Here is a 16,822-nt window from a genome sequence, read left to right on the forward strand (position 1 = left end):
TAATGCACAGAAATCTCTTGCATTCCTATACACTAATGATGAAAAATCAGAAAGAGAAATTAAGGAAACACTCCCATTTACCATTGCAACAAAAAGAATAAAATACCTAGGAATAAACCTATGTAAGGAGACAAAAGACCTGTATGCAGAAAACCATAAGACACTGATGAAAGAAATTAAAGATGATACAAACAGATGGAGAGATATACCATGCTCTTGGATTGGAAGAATCAAACATTGTGAAAATGACTCTACTACCCAAAGCAATCTACAGATTCAATGCAATCCCTATCAAACTACCACTGGCATTGTTCACAGAACTAGAACAAAAAATATCACAATTTATATGGAAACACAAAAGACCCCGAATAGCCAAAGCAATCTTGAGAAAGAAAAACGGAGCTGGAGGAATCAGACTCCCGGACTTCAGACTATACTACAAAGCTACAGTAATCAAGACAGTATGATACTGGCACAAAAACAGAAATATAGATCAATGGAACAGGATAGAAAGCCCAGAAATAAACCCATGCACATATGGTCACCTTATCTTTGATAAAGTAGGCAAGAATATACAATGGAGAAAAGACAACTTCTTCAATAAATGATGCTGGGAAAACTGGACAGCTACATGTAAAAGACTGAAATTAGAACACTCCCTAACACCACACACAAAAATAAACTCAAAATGGATTAAAGACCTAAATGTAAGGCCAGACACTGTAAAACTCTTAGAGGAAAACATAGGTAGAACACTCAATGACATAAATCACTGCAAGATCCTTTTTGACCCACCTCCTAGAGAAATAAAACAAAAATAAACAAATGGGATCTAATGAAACTTAAAAGTTTTTGCACAGCAACAGAAACCATAAACAAGGCGAAAAGACAACCCTCGGAATGGGAGAAAATATTTGCAAATAAAGCAACTGACAAAGGATTAATCTCCAGAATTTACAAGCAGCTCATGCAGCTCAATATGAAAAAAACAAACAACCCAATCCAAAAATGGGCAGAAGACCTAAATAGACATTTCTTCAAAGAAGATATACAGATTGCCAACAAACACATGAAAGGATGCTCAACATCACTAATCATCAGAGAAATGCAAATCAAAACTACAATGAGGTATCACCTCACACCAGTCAGAATGGCCATCATCAAAAAATCTACAAACAATAAATGCTGGAGAGGGTGTGGAGAAAAGGGAACCCTCCTTCTTGCACTGTTGGTGGGAGTGTAAATTGATACAGCCACTATAGAGAACAGTATGTGGAGGTTCCCTAAAAAACTAAAAATAGAACTACCATACAATCCAGCAATCCCGCTACTGGGTATATACCCTGAGAAAACCATAATTCAAAAAGAGCCATGTACCACAATGTTCACTGCAGCTCTATTTACAATAGTCAGGACATGGAAGCAACCTAAGTGTCCATCGACAGAGGAATGGATAAAGAAGATGTGGCACATATATACAATGGAATGTTACTCAGCCATAAAAAGAAACGAAATTGAGTTATTTGTAGTGAGGTGGATGGACATAGAGTGTGTCATACAGAGTGAAGTAAGTCAGAAAGAGAAAAGCAAATATCGTATGCTAACACATATGTGTGGAATCTAAAAAAAAAAAAAAAATGTTTCTGAAGAACCTAGGGCCAGGATGGGAATAAAGACGCAGACGTAGGGAATGGACTTGAGCACACGCGGAGGGGGAAAGGTAAGCTGGGACGAAGTGAGAGAGTGGCATGGACATATATACACTACCAAAAGTAAAATAGATAGCTAGTGGGAAGCAGCCACATAGCACAGGGAGATCAGCTCGGTACTTTATGTCCACCTAGAGGGGTGGGATAGGGAGGGTGGAAGGGAGACCCAAGACGGAGGAGATATGGGGATATATGTATATGTATAACTGATTCACTTTGTTATACAGCAGAAACTAACAACCATTGTAAAGCAATTATACTCCAATAAAGATATTAAATACTAATAATAATAATAATAATAATACATGACCAGAACATAGGCTGTCATTTAACCAAGCATGAGTGCCTAAAATCCAACAAAATTTTCTGTATTTCTGATTTTTCCAATCTATTAATCACAGTATACTAAGAATGCCCCAAAATATGAATTGACCTAGAAAGCAGAAAAAAAGTAAAAATAAAGTAAATCTTATCTCACATGTCATGAACATTCTTAATAAAGTATGCATAATGAGAGGCAAATGCAATTGTAATGAAGCATGAAGGCAGTTACATATTTCCCATGAAACAATTATGCAGAATATGTAAGATAAGAGTGTCAGGAAGTACTTCGGGGAAGCGCTGGCATTTCATTTTACAACAGATTTCTTAGATACAGGAGACCAGAACATTCATCAGATCACTCCAAAGTCCTATTTAAAGCCACAGAGGTGTTGCTACCAGTCTGCTTACCATTTCTTCTACATAAGGGTAAAGCATGTCTCCAAAGTATTCGGTAGATTCAATTGGAAGCTGTGCCGGCAAATTGTCAATGGAGCACATCAGAATCCCAGAGCCTTCAACACTAGGAGAAGCAACATGCTTTATTCGAATGGACAAAATTTATGTGTAAGCTCTAACTTTCCCAGATGTCTACTCCGTTATTTACACTTCATAATCATTTGTAATCTTCTACCACCGTATATAGAAAAATAAACAAGACTTTTCAAATAAAACTTTTCCCTTCTTCACAACCCATTGAAATGTAGTATGTGTGTGTGTGTGTGTATTTAAGTGCTCAAATCTGAATGTGGTTTTTCTACCAAATTTTTTAATATGCTTGAGCATATCTCTGGAAATTTGCATAGCCTTCATAAAGCTGTGAAATATTGAGTATTTTAGAGTAGTATATCAAAGGAAGTAAATGATGCATTATTATGTATCTCTCCCCATCTAACAGCTTTAGCAAACTCACCTGTCATGAATAATATGCTGATCTGCATCATACATGCAGAAGGGATGCTCTATTGTCGTACACTCAGTCATAAACTCAATAGATCCTCCGGTGTCGGCTGAAATGTCACATATTGCCACAAGTCTGTAAATAACATCAATACCTAGATGTGAACATGGATCTCTGAAGTCTCCAACAGAATTAAAAATGAGTAAAAATGAAAGGTGCTTGGACAATTTTCAATGTAGATGCCAAATATTTCCTAGGCTCCTTAGCTCTTTTTCCTACAGCTCACCTGTTCAGGAAACCGTTCTTTTGGGATACAGAGAATCTTCCTAATAGGAGTTTTAGTCTCCACAAGCAAAAAGAAAAAGAGGAAGAGGAAGAGGAGGATGAGGATGAGGGAAGACAAGAAAGGAAAAGAGATAAAAGTAAAAAAAAAAAAACCCTCCTTATACATACTACTATATATAAAATAGATAACTAATAAGGTCTATTGTATAGCAGAGGGGACTCTACTCAATACTCTGTAATGGCCTCTATGGGAAAAGAATCTAAAAAAGAGTGGATAGGGAAGTCCCTGGTGGCTCAGTGGGTAAGACTCCACACTCCCAATGCAGGGGGCCCAGCATCAATCCCTGGTCGGGGAACTAGATCCGCATGCATGCCACAACTAAGAAGTCCACATGCCGCAACTAAGACCCAGTGCAGCCTAAATAAATAAATATTAAAAATAAAAAAGAGTGGATATATATATATGTATAACTGGTTCACTTTGCTGTACAGCAGAAACAACACAACATTGTAAATCAACTATACTCCAATAAAAAAGAAAAAAAAAATCCTTCCCTAGAGAAATCATTGACAACAGCCTAAAGTTAAGCTAGTTAGCCAACTTTAAATAACTTAGGAAGTTTGACTACACTACCTCCACCCTGCTTAGTAATACATAATTATATGTGTTATTACATAGAAATCTCTGGAATTATGAACAAAAGTCTCAGCCCAGGATTCGAAATCCTTTTGAGGTTGACCACAATTTTCCTGCCCAATCTGTAATTTCCACTTGCTCATATAAACCCTATACTAGGGCTGCACTGTCCCACTCACTGTCTTAAACTGTGCTTCGGTGGCTCCATATTTATCAAGCACCAGTCCTATCACTTGAAATCCTTGTTCTCCTCGCTCCTCCCTAGAGACTTTGCCGAGCCCATGCTCCCACTTTCTTCTAAACTCTTGCGATATTGATTGCTCCTAGCATTCCTTTGGAATTTAATTGATGCCAGCTACATGCCTGAGGGTAGCAACCACATTTTTTCTTTATCTCTCAGCTTAGCAGAGTGCCAGGCAGACCAGGTGTTCCATAAATATTTATTTATTAACGAATTCATTCAACATTTAGTAATTATTTGAATGAACATTATATGTCAAACAACGTACTGGGTATCTGTGGCCAAAACAAATAGGGCCCCTATCCTTAAGGAGATTAAGTTCTAGTAAGTTCTAGTAAGGCAGGAAAAATCATAAACGCAGGAAAATAAAAATCATAAACACATGAATTTCAGGGAAAAATATAGTAACAGACTGAAGAGTGATGGGAATGGGGAAACAAGAGAAGACCTCTCTAAGGAGCTTACTTTTTAGCTATGTGGGGAGTCACATAAGAGAAGAGAATTTCAAGAAGGAGGGAAGGAAATAGACTCACAAACACAGAAAACAAACATATGGTTACCAAAGTGCAAAGGGGGGGAGGGAGGGATAAATGAGGAGCTTGAGATTGACAGATATACACTACTATATATAAAATAGATAAAAAATGAGGACCTAATGTATAGCACAGGGAACTATATTCAATATCTTATAATAACCTATAATGGAAAAGAATCTGAAAAAGGAAAATATGTATGTATATATATATACATATATATATATATATGTATATATATATAAAACTAAATCACTGTGCTGTACACCTGAAACTAACACGACATTGTAAATCAACTATACTTCAATAAAAAAAATAAACTTGCTCCCTAGAGCAAACAAAAAAAAAAAGGAAAAAGAAACCTTGCAATCTCAGTTATCCCGAACATGTTATCATCGAGTCCAGCTGATCACTTAACACAGTTAAGCCCAGAACACTTTTTCTAACTTTCGGGATGTCACCTTATACATATATATATATAACTGAATCACTTTGCTGTACACCTGAAACTAACAACATTGTAAATCAACTATACTTTGATTAAAAGAAAAAAAAAGGAGGGAAGGTTAACTGTCAAATATTTCCAAGTGGGCTTCCCTGATGGCTCAGTGGTTGAGAATCTGCCTGCCAATGCAGGGGACACGGGTTCGAGCCCTGGTCTGGGAGGATCCCACATGCCGCGGAGCAACTAGGCCCGTGAGCCACAATTGCTGAGCCTGCACGTCTGGAGCCTGTGCTCCACAACAAGAGAGGCCGCGATGGTGAGAGGCCCGCGCACCGCGATGAAGAGTGGCCCCCGCTCGCAACTAGAGAAAGCCCTCGCACAGAAACGAAGACCCAACACAGCCAAAAATAAATAAATAAATAAATAAAATTAAAAAAAAAAAAATTTCCAAGAGATTAAATAAGATAAGGCAGACAACCGGTTATTAATAGTCAAGTCCTGTGCTATGTGGGTCCCCTATGTGTGATACCCTCACAGTGGGCCTTGCTGCTGAAAACTGCCATCATTGCTGACGTCCTTACTTGTGCGGCAGTGCTGGGCAGCCTTCAACACCAGCAGCTGAGGGCTGGCCTGGGGCCAGGAGACTCTGAGCATCTTGGCGGGTTAGTAGGCGGGGGGTGTTTTGTTCCCAGTAGATTCCATTAATTAAACAAGTTGTATAGGGTGCAATCTGTAAAGCAAATTCCAAGGTGAGCGAGATAGGAAATAGCCTTTTTCAAAGCAGTGTGCTGAAAGAGAGCTATCAGTAAAGTTCATGAGAAATAATTTAACGTTATTTCTAATTGACTTTGTTATTTGCCAAGCCAGCGGTCACCTTTCGAAGCAAAGACAATAAATACCCACCCAGATTTCAGTGGAGAATTACCTCATTATAGAAAAATATATGAATATAAATACATGAATATTTGTGTTCTATAATGCCTTGCATAGCCAAGAAAAAGGAAACAACAGAAGTTCAAGTGACCAAGTGCTCTATTTCCAGCTCAGCCTCTAGTAGCGTGTGATCTAAAGCACGCTACCTTAACTTCTCTGGGCTCTGTTTTCCTTACCTGCCAGATGGGGATAATGCATACCCCATTCCTCAAAGGAATGCTGTGAAGATTAAATCAGATAACATCTGTAAGCTCCACGGGCAAATGTGCTACATGCATGCATACATGGTAACTAGGTCATTATAAGTTTTGGGATGCATCCAATCACCAATATTTCTGTGACTGGGCAAGAGAAGGGATGGAAACGTTCTAGATTCACAATTTTTCAATTTGCAACTAATTTTATGATTCCTGTTTCTCAAGCATCTCAAGCATTCTCAAGCCACAGGTAAAGAGTTCTTCTTCTATAATATGCTCTACATGCTATAACACTAAATTTCATACCAGAATCTTAAAATGTTATATTGTTCAAATACATTTAAAATTATTGAAAACATTCCTTTTCACAATTAGATGCATGCATTTTTTTGTTGGTTTATTTTGAGGAGGACTGTTGCATGACCAATGACTACAAAACACACAAATATATTATCCTTCTTATAAGATGAGAGCAGTGTGTTCCCAGCAGAAGGATTTGAATTGGAAGTAACTTTTGTACAGTGGAGATGGGTCTTCTATAGCCATACTGTTTCACTCTTGTCCCCTGTAATCAATGGCATGTATTCCAAGATGGCTGGCTGAGGTTGATTGCAATTTGTGGCCATAGAAGGGATAGAACTATGTTGAGATCAACTCTCATAGACACTGTGGTTTCTCAACAGTACTAACTAATTCAGGGTAAATACAGAAAACAGTAACCCACAGGAAATGGTTTAGAGCAATTGGGCACATGCAGACCTGAAGGAGAAACAGAGTCAGTGAAGCAATGGGCATACCCATAGAAACCACCAAAGCCACGAAGCAAAGACCACTCCAAACACCAAGAAAAGCCAACAACACCTAAGGACAACTCATAATACCCAAAGGACTCACAGCAAGTCAATATGGAGAACTGAAAACCAATGTACACAATCACAATCTCTCTCCTTAAAAACAGCCTAACTATAGTGTATCATGAGCAATCAACTCAAAAGCTAGGTATGATACTCACATCAGTATTAAAGCGGCTTATGTAGCGCTCAGGATATTTGTCATACTCTACAGGATCATATATACCATCTGTTTTCCTGACGAGATGATGATGGCGACTTAACACTGTCCCGTACACTTTTCTCAGGTCTTGCAGAGGAGAAAGAAATTAGTAAAGTGGGTCACAAATGATAAAGGTTTATGGTGATAAAATATTATAACACTGAAACTGTTAAAAACAGTAAGAGATACATACACTCACCCTCCCCGCCCTCCCTACCTCCATTTTGGGAAACTTCTTTTAATTCATGCGGCTCCACATATTCACAAGGTAATTCATTGAAGATTTCTTGGGCTCCCTATAAATAATGCATGAGTGAAAATCTAAAAATCAATCAGAAAAGAGCCAATACGTTTTCCTGCAAAGGTTCCAACTCATTTTCCCCACAATTTTATAGCTCAACTTGCCCTGCCCTGCAACTGGGACCACAACACGGAAGCACAGATGAGCCTCTTGTATGCAGCCTGCAAACCAACTTTTATTCCCATTTAAACACCACTATTGGATGGGGCTTTAATTTTTTTACTTAAAGTTATTCAGCATAGAAGCAAGGGGATTTAGAACTGACAGTACGATAAAAATATTTCTATTTAATTTTTGCTCCATTGCAGAAATTATTTCAAGTGGGGAAACTATATATTTCCTACTTGTATCAGATGGCTATCTCACAGTATAATATAAATAGTGATGTCCTGTTTGTAAAATATTTTCGCTGAAGAAAGATCTATTTTGCAATTACAAGTTCCTCTAGGGGATCAAAAATACATTCTCGAAACTACCCCAGAAGGAAGAAAGTAACAATAGTAGTCTTGAATTAAGCTTCTTAACCTCTTTTGGCAAAACTCCAAATCTTGTAAACTTTACATCCTGGGATCACTTCCAAATTTGGGGATATCTCAGTGATGGAGGTAAAATAGAGCACCCTAAGAATAGACCTTTACACAACAGGAGTTATCCCTCTAAAAAGAAAAAAAGAAAAGAAGAAAAACCATTCAAAGCCTCTGACAGCTTGGAATCAACTCAAAGCAAAGACACTAAGTTTGGACCAGTACTGCACTTTACTATGGGAAAAGTACATAGGTAAGAAAAGTACCAAGAACAGAATGCCCAGTCATGGAAAAGAAGGGCTCTGAAATGCACACAAAATGCCCACATCCTTTGGGTTAGTGTCAGAGTTTCAGACTGCTTTACAGAAAGAAGACAGTTGGAACTTACCTTAGATACATTACCAGTCCCCGTGAACACAAATGTTAAGGGCCCTATCGACTTCGGCATCAAACCCAGAGATATTTCGTAGCCAGCGTCTCGGACAGCTTGCACAGCCTGACTGCTGTTCCTGTAGTTGTGAGCCATGCCAATGTGCTGCAAGCAAGCACACATGGGCCACATTAGTCGACCACCTGAGACGTGTTTCTATTCTTAAAATGTGACACGCGTTTACAAAAAAAAATAGACACGAAAAACATCTCACCATAAAAGGTGTGTGATGTCCCAAAGCAAGGAGCCTTAAACCCATTCCGTGTAAAATGTTGATCATCCCTGTTGCAGAATCAGACCAACAGAAAGACCATTAGTTGGAAGGAGTTGAAGCTGTTCTCTCTACCTGTTCTCCAACCTGCTCCGTGCTCTGAGGAAGCACCGACCACAGCATCTCAGATTTGGAAGGGGCCCCAGTAGTCATCTTCTCCACCCCCTCAACTTTCTGCCATTGAAAGTGTTAAGCCAGCTGCACCCCGAACTGCCCCCTCCACATCCAATCCTGCTGAAACGGAAAGAGCGCCCCTCTTTTTCTCTAAGGTTCATCTCTCCACCTTTGCTCCAGATCCCATCCCTTCCTGTCTCTCTCAGGAATTTACTCTTGAATTATGTCCTCTCTCTATCCCTCTCTATTGGTTCATCCTTATCAATGTTTAAACACGCCTCCATTTCTCTCATACCAAAAACAAATGAATAAGCAAAAACGAAGTCACCATTGACCCTATGACCCCTCCCCCCCATCATTTCAGTGACCTACACAGCTAAACTCGGTGGACGCTTTTCAGATCTTGACTTACTTGTCAGAGGTATCTGGCAATGTAGAGCCTCTCTTTGTTGGGACTCTCTTCCCTCAGCTTGCCTGGCTTGAACATTTTCACCCTACATTTCTGTAGGCTCCTCTTCCCATGCCCATTCCTTTTATATTAGTGCCCCTTGCCCTTTGCTTAATATTGGTCACCCTCAGGATTCTGTCCCAGGCTCTATTCTCTTCAATCTCTACATTTTTCCCTTAGCTAATCTCATACATTCCTAAATTTCAAGTACTCTCTGTATGATGATGACTCCAAGTCTGTATCTCTGAGGCAGGTATTTTATTTCAAGACCCAACCAACCACCTTACGGATTTCTCAATCTGGATGTCCTTCACAGAGCAGAAACTTAGCATGCCTGGAACGAAGACCTCAGCATCCATTCTCCCCTTCTTTTCCGGAAGGGAACTTTCCCTCTCCATATCCCTGACCAATTTTCTTTGACCTTTTTTCTGATGTCAACTTTTAAAGGAATAATTTATATACAACAAATCACACCAAGTTAAAGTCTATAGTTTGATAACTGTTAGCAAATGCACACACCCATATTACCACCAACATAATCAAAATACAGAATATTCCCATCACTCCAGTCAATCCTCCCCAAACTTTGGCCCCAAACAACTACTGATTTTATTTCTGTCTGTATAGATTAGGTTCTTCTACAGTTGCATACAAATAAAATTTTAAGTATTTACTCTTCTTTGTGTGTCTGCTTTTACTCAGGAAAATGTTTTTGAGATTCATGCATACTTTGTGTGTATAAGTAGTTTGCTTCTTTTTATTGCTGAGGAGTGTTCCATTCTATGGATGTACCACAGTTTATTTATCCATTCCTCTGCTGATTGTCTGGGCTATTATGAATGAAGCCACTATAAATAATTCTTTACAAAAAATAATTTGTTTCTCTTGATAAATGCCTATGAGTGGAATTTATTTTGTACATTGATATGCAAGTGTTTTATTTCTTCTTGAGATGCGTCTTTCAAGGATTTGCCTATTTTATCAACGTTGTCAAATTTATTGGCTTATTCATAATATTCCCTTATCATTTTTAATATCTGTGACATATATAGTGACGATTCCTCTTGTATTCCTAATATTGGTAAAAGTGGCTTTTCTCTTTTTTTAAAAATCAATCTAACTGGAGGTTTATCAATTGTATTGATTATTTTTTTAAAAAAGAACTGGCTTTTGATTTTTATTTTATTATTTTTTTAAAAAAAGAACTGGCTCTATTATTTTCCTGTTTTAATTTAATTGATGCTCCCTCTTATCAATATTATTTCCTTCCTTCTATTTGCTTTGGGTTAATTTATTCTTCATTTTCTAGCTTCTTCTGATGGAAGTTTAGATTACTAATTTAAGAACTTTCTTCTTTTCTAATAAAAGCATTAAATGCTATAAATTTCCTTCTAAGCACCACTTTACCTGCATTCCACAGATTTTGGTGTGCTGTGTTTTAAATTTTCATTCCATTCAAAATATTTTCTAATTTTTCCCGTGGTGTCTTCTGGACTCATGGGTTATTCAAAAATACATTGTTTATCTTCCAAATATTTGGAAATTTTTTATATATCTTTGTATTATAATTCCAAAATCAATTTTATTATAGTCAGAGCGCATACTCTATGATTTCAGACCTTTTAAATTTATTACAAATCATTTTGTGACCTAGCATATGGACCACCTGGATGAACGTTCCACATGAAAGGAATGTGTATTCTATTCTGCAAGTTGCTGGGTGGAGTGCTGGGTGCTCAAGAACTTTCACTGATGTCAGCGTGGTTGATTGTGTTTTGCGTCCTCTATCCCTACAAATTTTGTCTACTTATTCTGACAATTACACACCTTCAAGTAGTCTAATCTGATATAGAGTTATAACGTGTGGTGTTTCTCAACTAAAGATGGTTCAAAGTACTAACTGGGACAAAAATCAAGTGCTGTTTTTTCCCAGACTCCAGCTTGTACCCTTGCTAGACTGTCCTTCTCCCTGCTCTCTGTTTCTTAATTTTTGTAATAAATATAGTTTAATGATTTCATTTTATTCCCTTGATATCCATCACCCTTAGTCACACCCCCATGCTTATTTTTATTGGTGGAAATGAACACTCCCAACCCCTTGCCACAGAAAAGAGAAAACACAGTTACTCCCCAGGCAAGTTTAGAAAATGGGTGATGTAACAGCCCTGGCATACCTACCTGCCACACCTGCCCACTGTCCAAACGCCACTACCCGTATTCCTCTATGATCCACCATTTTCTCATAATCAATAAGTCGGATTTCCTGAAGAAACAATAAAAAATTTCTCAACCAGACCCATCCAGCTTAATTTGAATGAGTACAACACATATATGAGCAAGTGATTATTTCCCATTATTCCTTCATAAAATATATCTTGACTTGCTAGGTGCACCATGAAATATTTAGAAAATGCTGGGTCACAAACCAAGGGTAGGTTTGTGATGACAGATGAAAGAATGGTCCTAGCAGGGTGCTAACACCCCTTGATGGTAGGCAATAAAATAACAAAGGCATGATTTCTTTTCACTTTTAGCCCAGCACCATTGACAAATATATCCACATACTGCCCCCACTCATCTTCACATCCTTCCCTCTAGTCTCAAAAAAAACAAGTCTTTCCTGAGACTAATTCCTGTGAGATAGTTGCCAGCTTTATTCTATGTCCTCCAAGACCTCTCAAACTTTTTCTTTCTTTTCTTTCTTCCTTCTTTACAGTGTTCCTTTCCCTCAGCCATTCTAAATACACCCAGGTCTCTCTTCTACTTTAAAAATAACAACTATACTCCCTCTCAAGTCCGTACACACAAATCTATCTCATTCTCTCTCTCTCTCTCTTTCTCTCTCTCCTTCTGTCTCTCTTAGTATCTCTCTGTTTCTCTGTCTCTCTCTTTTTTTTCTCTCTCCAGCCTTTCACAAGCAAACTTTTTTTTAAAAGTAGCACAAGCTTCCTGTTCTTCACTTCCTCACCTTCACTAAAATCTTGTCCTTCCTCTTTCCTTGGGAATCTTCCCTCTCTCTTGGAAATGTCCTATTAATTCATGTTTCAAAACTGCTGACACATTGGAATTATAGAATGTTTTAAATAGTCTATTTCCTCAAAGATGATATAATTTTTGCCATGTGCTTGGATTTAAGAATATTTAATATTAATCCAACTCCAAGTAATTTGTTACAAAATGTTGCCCAAAAGCAGCCCTGCTGGGTCTGTTTTCATTAATTTTCTCGAAATGAATGAAACTTCATATAACCAAAAAGAAAAATGTTTCTAAAGTACTTTTTGAGGAGTTTTATCTACTTAAAGTGAAACATTCTTCTTATAATATTATTTCCTTGAATTACTTTTTGAATTGGTTCTTAGGAAACACTGTAAATTAACTACAGTGTCTGTTGAGTGAATCTGAAATTAGTAGGAATGTATTCTATACGCTTATGTAAAATACATTTTCCTCCATTACTTTTACTGTTTGTGAAACTCTCCTGTCCTCTACCTATGGTCAGATTCAAGTCTAGTTTCTAATGCTCTAACATCCTTACCCCAGGACTTAGACCTTGGACTTCTCCATCTACACTCACTCCTTACCCTCATCCAGTCTCACGGCTTTAGATACCATCTAGTCTCTGACAACTGAAAAATGTGTATCTGGAGAAGCTGCCCTCCTGAGCTCAGGCTCACATCCAATGGCCCACTCAGCACCTCCCCTTACACGTCTAATGGGCAAATTAAACTCGACAGGCCCTAAGCTCAAATCTTGATCCTCCCATCCAAGCCTGCTCCTCGTGCAGTAGCATCATGTCAATCTAAGGCAACTCCTTTAAGTTACTCAAGCCAAAATCTTGGAGTCATCTCTGACTCCTCTCTTTCCCTCATAGTCCACATTCATTTCATCCATGGATCCTGTAGGATCAGATCTCTAAAATACATCCAAGATCTGTCCATGTGTCACGACCTCCATTCCCACTGCCCTCAACATCATTTGTAGCCTAGCATCTGGACTAGTCTAGACTAACAATCCTCTTATCAATTTTGCTCTCCTTCTCCCGCCTCCAACTTTTATTTACAGAGCAGGCAGAATAAGCATTTTAGAATATGATTAACTCTAGTCCTCCATTCAAAAAGACTGTCTGTCAGGCTTTTGCACTACTATTCTCTCAGGTTGGAAGGCTTTTCCCAGATGGATATGGCTTGATCCTTTGCCTCTTTCAAATTTTTGCTCAATGCCAATATTGCAATGAGGCACTCCCTGATCATCCTATTTCAAGTAGCGTTATCACCTCCTCCAGCGCCCAGCACTCCTTTTTTTCTTCTGTATTACATTTATCTCCATTACACATATCGCCAAGCGACATATGAGGTGTTGTTTATTTATTCTAGTGTCTCCTCGCACTGGAATGTAAGCTATGTTCATTGCAGTGATCAGTGTCAGACACATTGTAGGCACTTGGTAAATATTTGTTGAGTGAATACTCTGTATTTTAAATAGACAATAGTTTTTCCACAGTATTTATATCTCAAAAAAAGTTTCTTTTCCTAATGAATGTTAATAAATATAAAAATAGTTTCCAGTACAGTTCTGGTACTACAGAGCTGTGCAGCCTCAGTCAAGTCACTTCACCTCTCTGGGCTCCATTTGAAAAATTAGGGTGGTAAGTTATATGATCCCTGAGGTTCCTTTTAGCTCTAAACTTCTACTTGCTAATATTTGAACTATTAACCTTATAACTTAATAATCATTTGGAGCAAATGCTTCTATCATTCTTCCCATTTCAGAATACAAAGGAATGAAATGTGTTTTGTTCCTCTTATCACAAACTCCAAACTTGCCCAGCAGAGCAGCCCGAAGAGCAGCAGAACTATTCAAGCACTAACAGCAGATCACCTCTCCTACTGAGGTGAATACGTGATGTATTTTCCAGATGCTGAAAGAAAACTGAAACTCCACTTGACAGTTAAAAGTTAAAAAAACTACATGCTTCTATGTTAACATTTATGAATATTGGCCACTAATTACCTGTTTTAGGATCTCATCCAACAAACCCATATTAGCCTCCTGAGCCTTTATGGTGTGGGAGAAGAATGCATAGGTCTTCTTAGGCATTAATCTTTCCTCTGGGGGTCTTTTAACTCCCAAAATTAAACAAGCTTCAGAAATATCCTCCTGAAGAATGCCACCAGCTTTGACATATTCCTGGGAATGTAATTTTGATTAAAAGTTATTCTCCTGATTTGTTGTATTCATATTTTCTTTAATAAATAAATGTAGCAGTTAAAGTCACAACCTTTTGAAGGAAAAAAATATAAGGAACAAATAATAGAAAAACTACTTCTAATATTCTTACTTGTTGGCTAAAGATCAATCTAACATGTTGACTTTTGTACCAAAAATAAAAAATTAGAAAATTCAGCACATACTTTAAGAACAGTTAATAGTTTGACCATAACCGCTAGCACATGTGATTTAAATATACATGTGAAATGTATATTTTGTACCAACAATGCCCTGCAACATTAAATGCTAAATAGTAATTTATTACTCAGGTATACTTTTAAAGGAAAGACGTATCTGCAATATTTTCTTTTCTTTTTTTTTTGTTGTTGTTCAGTTAGTATTTATTACTTCCCAACTCTGCTCCATGGACTGTGCTAGAGATGGGATAGGACACAAAGAAACAGAGACAAGATCTCTCCTGTAAAGGAGCTCATAAAATATTGCAAAAAGAAGTCAGAGGCACAGTGCATGAGGCTGAATTCAAAAGAACATTATGAGTAGCATAATCTAAGTGATATATTAATTTAATGGATATTGAGATAACTCCCAGGTGAGATGATCAAGGAAATGTGGAAATTTAAATTAATCTAAAAGGCTGGGTAGGATTTGGAGGGATGGAGATGGGAAATACAAGGTGGTAATATCAGTAAGAGGTATTGAAGGAATATATACAAATATGGAGAAGGGAAAATAAGGAAATGTTTAGGGCATAATAAGTGAATCAATTTAGAAAAATAGACTGAATATTATCATGGTGAATATGAGCTTTATTGGATAAAAATAAAAATAATCATTGATATTTATTAATAAATTACTATGTGCTTTGCTAAGCTCTTTGGATGAATTATCTCATTTAATTCTCAAAACTCCCATGAGGTAGGTACTATTATTATCCCTATTTTATCAATGGGAAACCTGAGTCTTACACATTAAACTGAGATTTCAGAGCTAGTACATGGAGGCAATAGACAATCACTTCAGATTTTTAAATAAAGGGGTAGCATGATCTAGGCAGAATTTTTAAAGCATCTTAGGTGGCAGTTGAATAAAATGAAGATAGGGCTTCCCTGGTGTTGCGGTGGTTAAGAATCCGCCTGCCAATGCAGTGGGCACGGGTTTGAGCCCTGGTCCGGGAAGATCCCACATGCCGCAGAGCAACTAAGCCCATGAGCCACAACTACTGAGCCTGCGCTCTAGAGCCCGTGAGCCACAGCTGCTGAGCCCACATGCCACAACTACTAAGCCTACGGTCTAGAGCTCACACTCCACAACAAGAGAAGCCACGGCAATGAGAAGCCCACGCACCGCAACAAAGAGTAGCCCCCGCTCGCCACAACTAGAGAAAGCCAGCACGCAGCAACGAAGACCCAATGCAGCCAAAAATAAATAAATTTAAGAAAAAAAAAATGAAGATAAATCTAGTTAGGAATCTACTTCAAAGGAAAGTACAAATGAATAGGAAAGAAAGTAAAAGAATGAACATATGGTTCATACCTGGTTTCTCTGAACAATCTATTTGCCCAGTTATAGTAGACTGGTTAAATAAATCATGATAAATAATGGAGTAATTATAGCAGCCATTAAATAGAATGAAGTTGATCTCTATGAACTGACATGAAGTGATTTCCAGGATATACCGTAGAACAAAGCAAGGTGCAAAAGAGTATATACAGTATACAACGTGCTGTATAAGATTGAAGGGAAAATAAGAAAACACATACATACACACACATACACATATGCTTATTTTTGCAAGAAGTAACATAGGAATGATAGATCAGAAATAATAATGAAAACAGTAACCTATAGGGTGGGTGGGAATGGGATGTAAGGGATTAAGATGAGAGCAAGACTTCTCTGTGTTGCATCTTTTTATACAGTTTTAATCTTTGAAGCTTGTAAATGTTTAACTTATTTGAAAAATAAAATTAAATCAAAAAGGATTTAAAGCAAATATTAAAATGTAATAGAAACAAAAATAAATCCAACTGGATATCACATTGCCATGTAACCACAGAGAAAAACTAATTCAGATATCTTTTGAACACAGCACTCTGAATATTCTTTGTGGGATGTATTCTAAAGGCCAAAAAAAAAAATTCTTCTAAGAAATATTAAATTCCATTCAATATTCTCTTATTGAGGTATAATTAACATTATATTAGTTTCAGGTGTACACCTAAATGATTTGACACTTGTACATAGTGCAAA

The 16,822-nt window shown here is 37.6% G+C and overlaps 1 protein-coding gene across 3 annotated transcripts in view; it reads right to left on the reverse strand.

Annotated features, from left to right (window-relative positions):
- The window catches only part of AASS (aminoadipate-semialdehyde synthase), a 67,446-nt gene that overhangs the window by 39,994 nt on the left and 10,630 nt on the right, over positions 1–16,822 (reverse strand). For all 3 annotated transcript variants that reach the window (XM_082400011.1, XM_082400013.1, XM_082400012.1), the window contains exons 3-11: positions 14,354–14,530; positions 11,522–11,606; positions 8,725–8,792; positions 8,469–8,615; positions 7,473–7,551; positions 7,215–7,342; positions 5,654–5,802; positions 2,944–3,066; positions 2,442–2,553 (exon numbers count right to left, since the gene is read on the reverse strand). In XM_082400011.1, coding sequence (XP_082256137.1) covers positions 2,442–2,553; positions 2,944–3,066; positions 5,654–5,802; positions 7,215–7,342; positions 7,473–7,551; positions 8,469–8,615; positions 8,725–8,792; positions 11,522–11,606; positions 14,354–14,530 — 1,068 coding nt within the window. The remainder of the gene's footprint in view (positions 1–2,441; positions 2,554–2,943; positions 3,067–5,653; positions 5,803–7,214; positions 7,343–7,472; positions 7,552–8,468; positions 8,616–8,724; positions 8,793–11,521; positions 11,607–14,353; positions 14,531–16,822) is intronic.

This window comes from Balaenoptera borealis, assembly GCF_965194805.1.
Source record: "Balaenoptera borealis genome assembly, chromosome: 7".
Taxonomy (NCBI): Eukaryota; Metazoa; Chordata; class Mammalia; order Artiodactyla; family Balaenopteridae; genus Balaenoptera; species Balaenoptera borealis.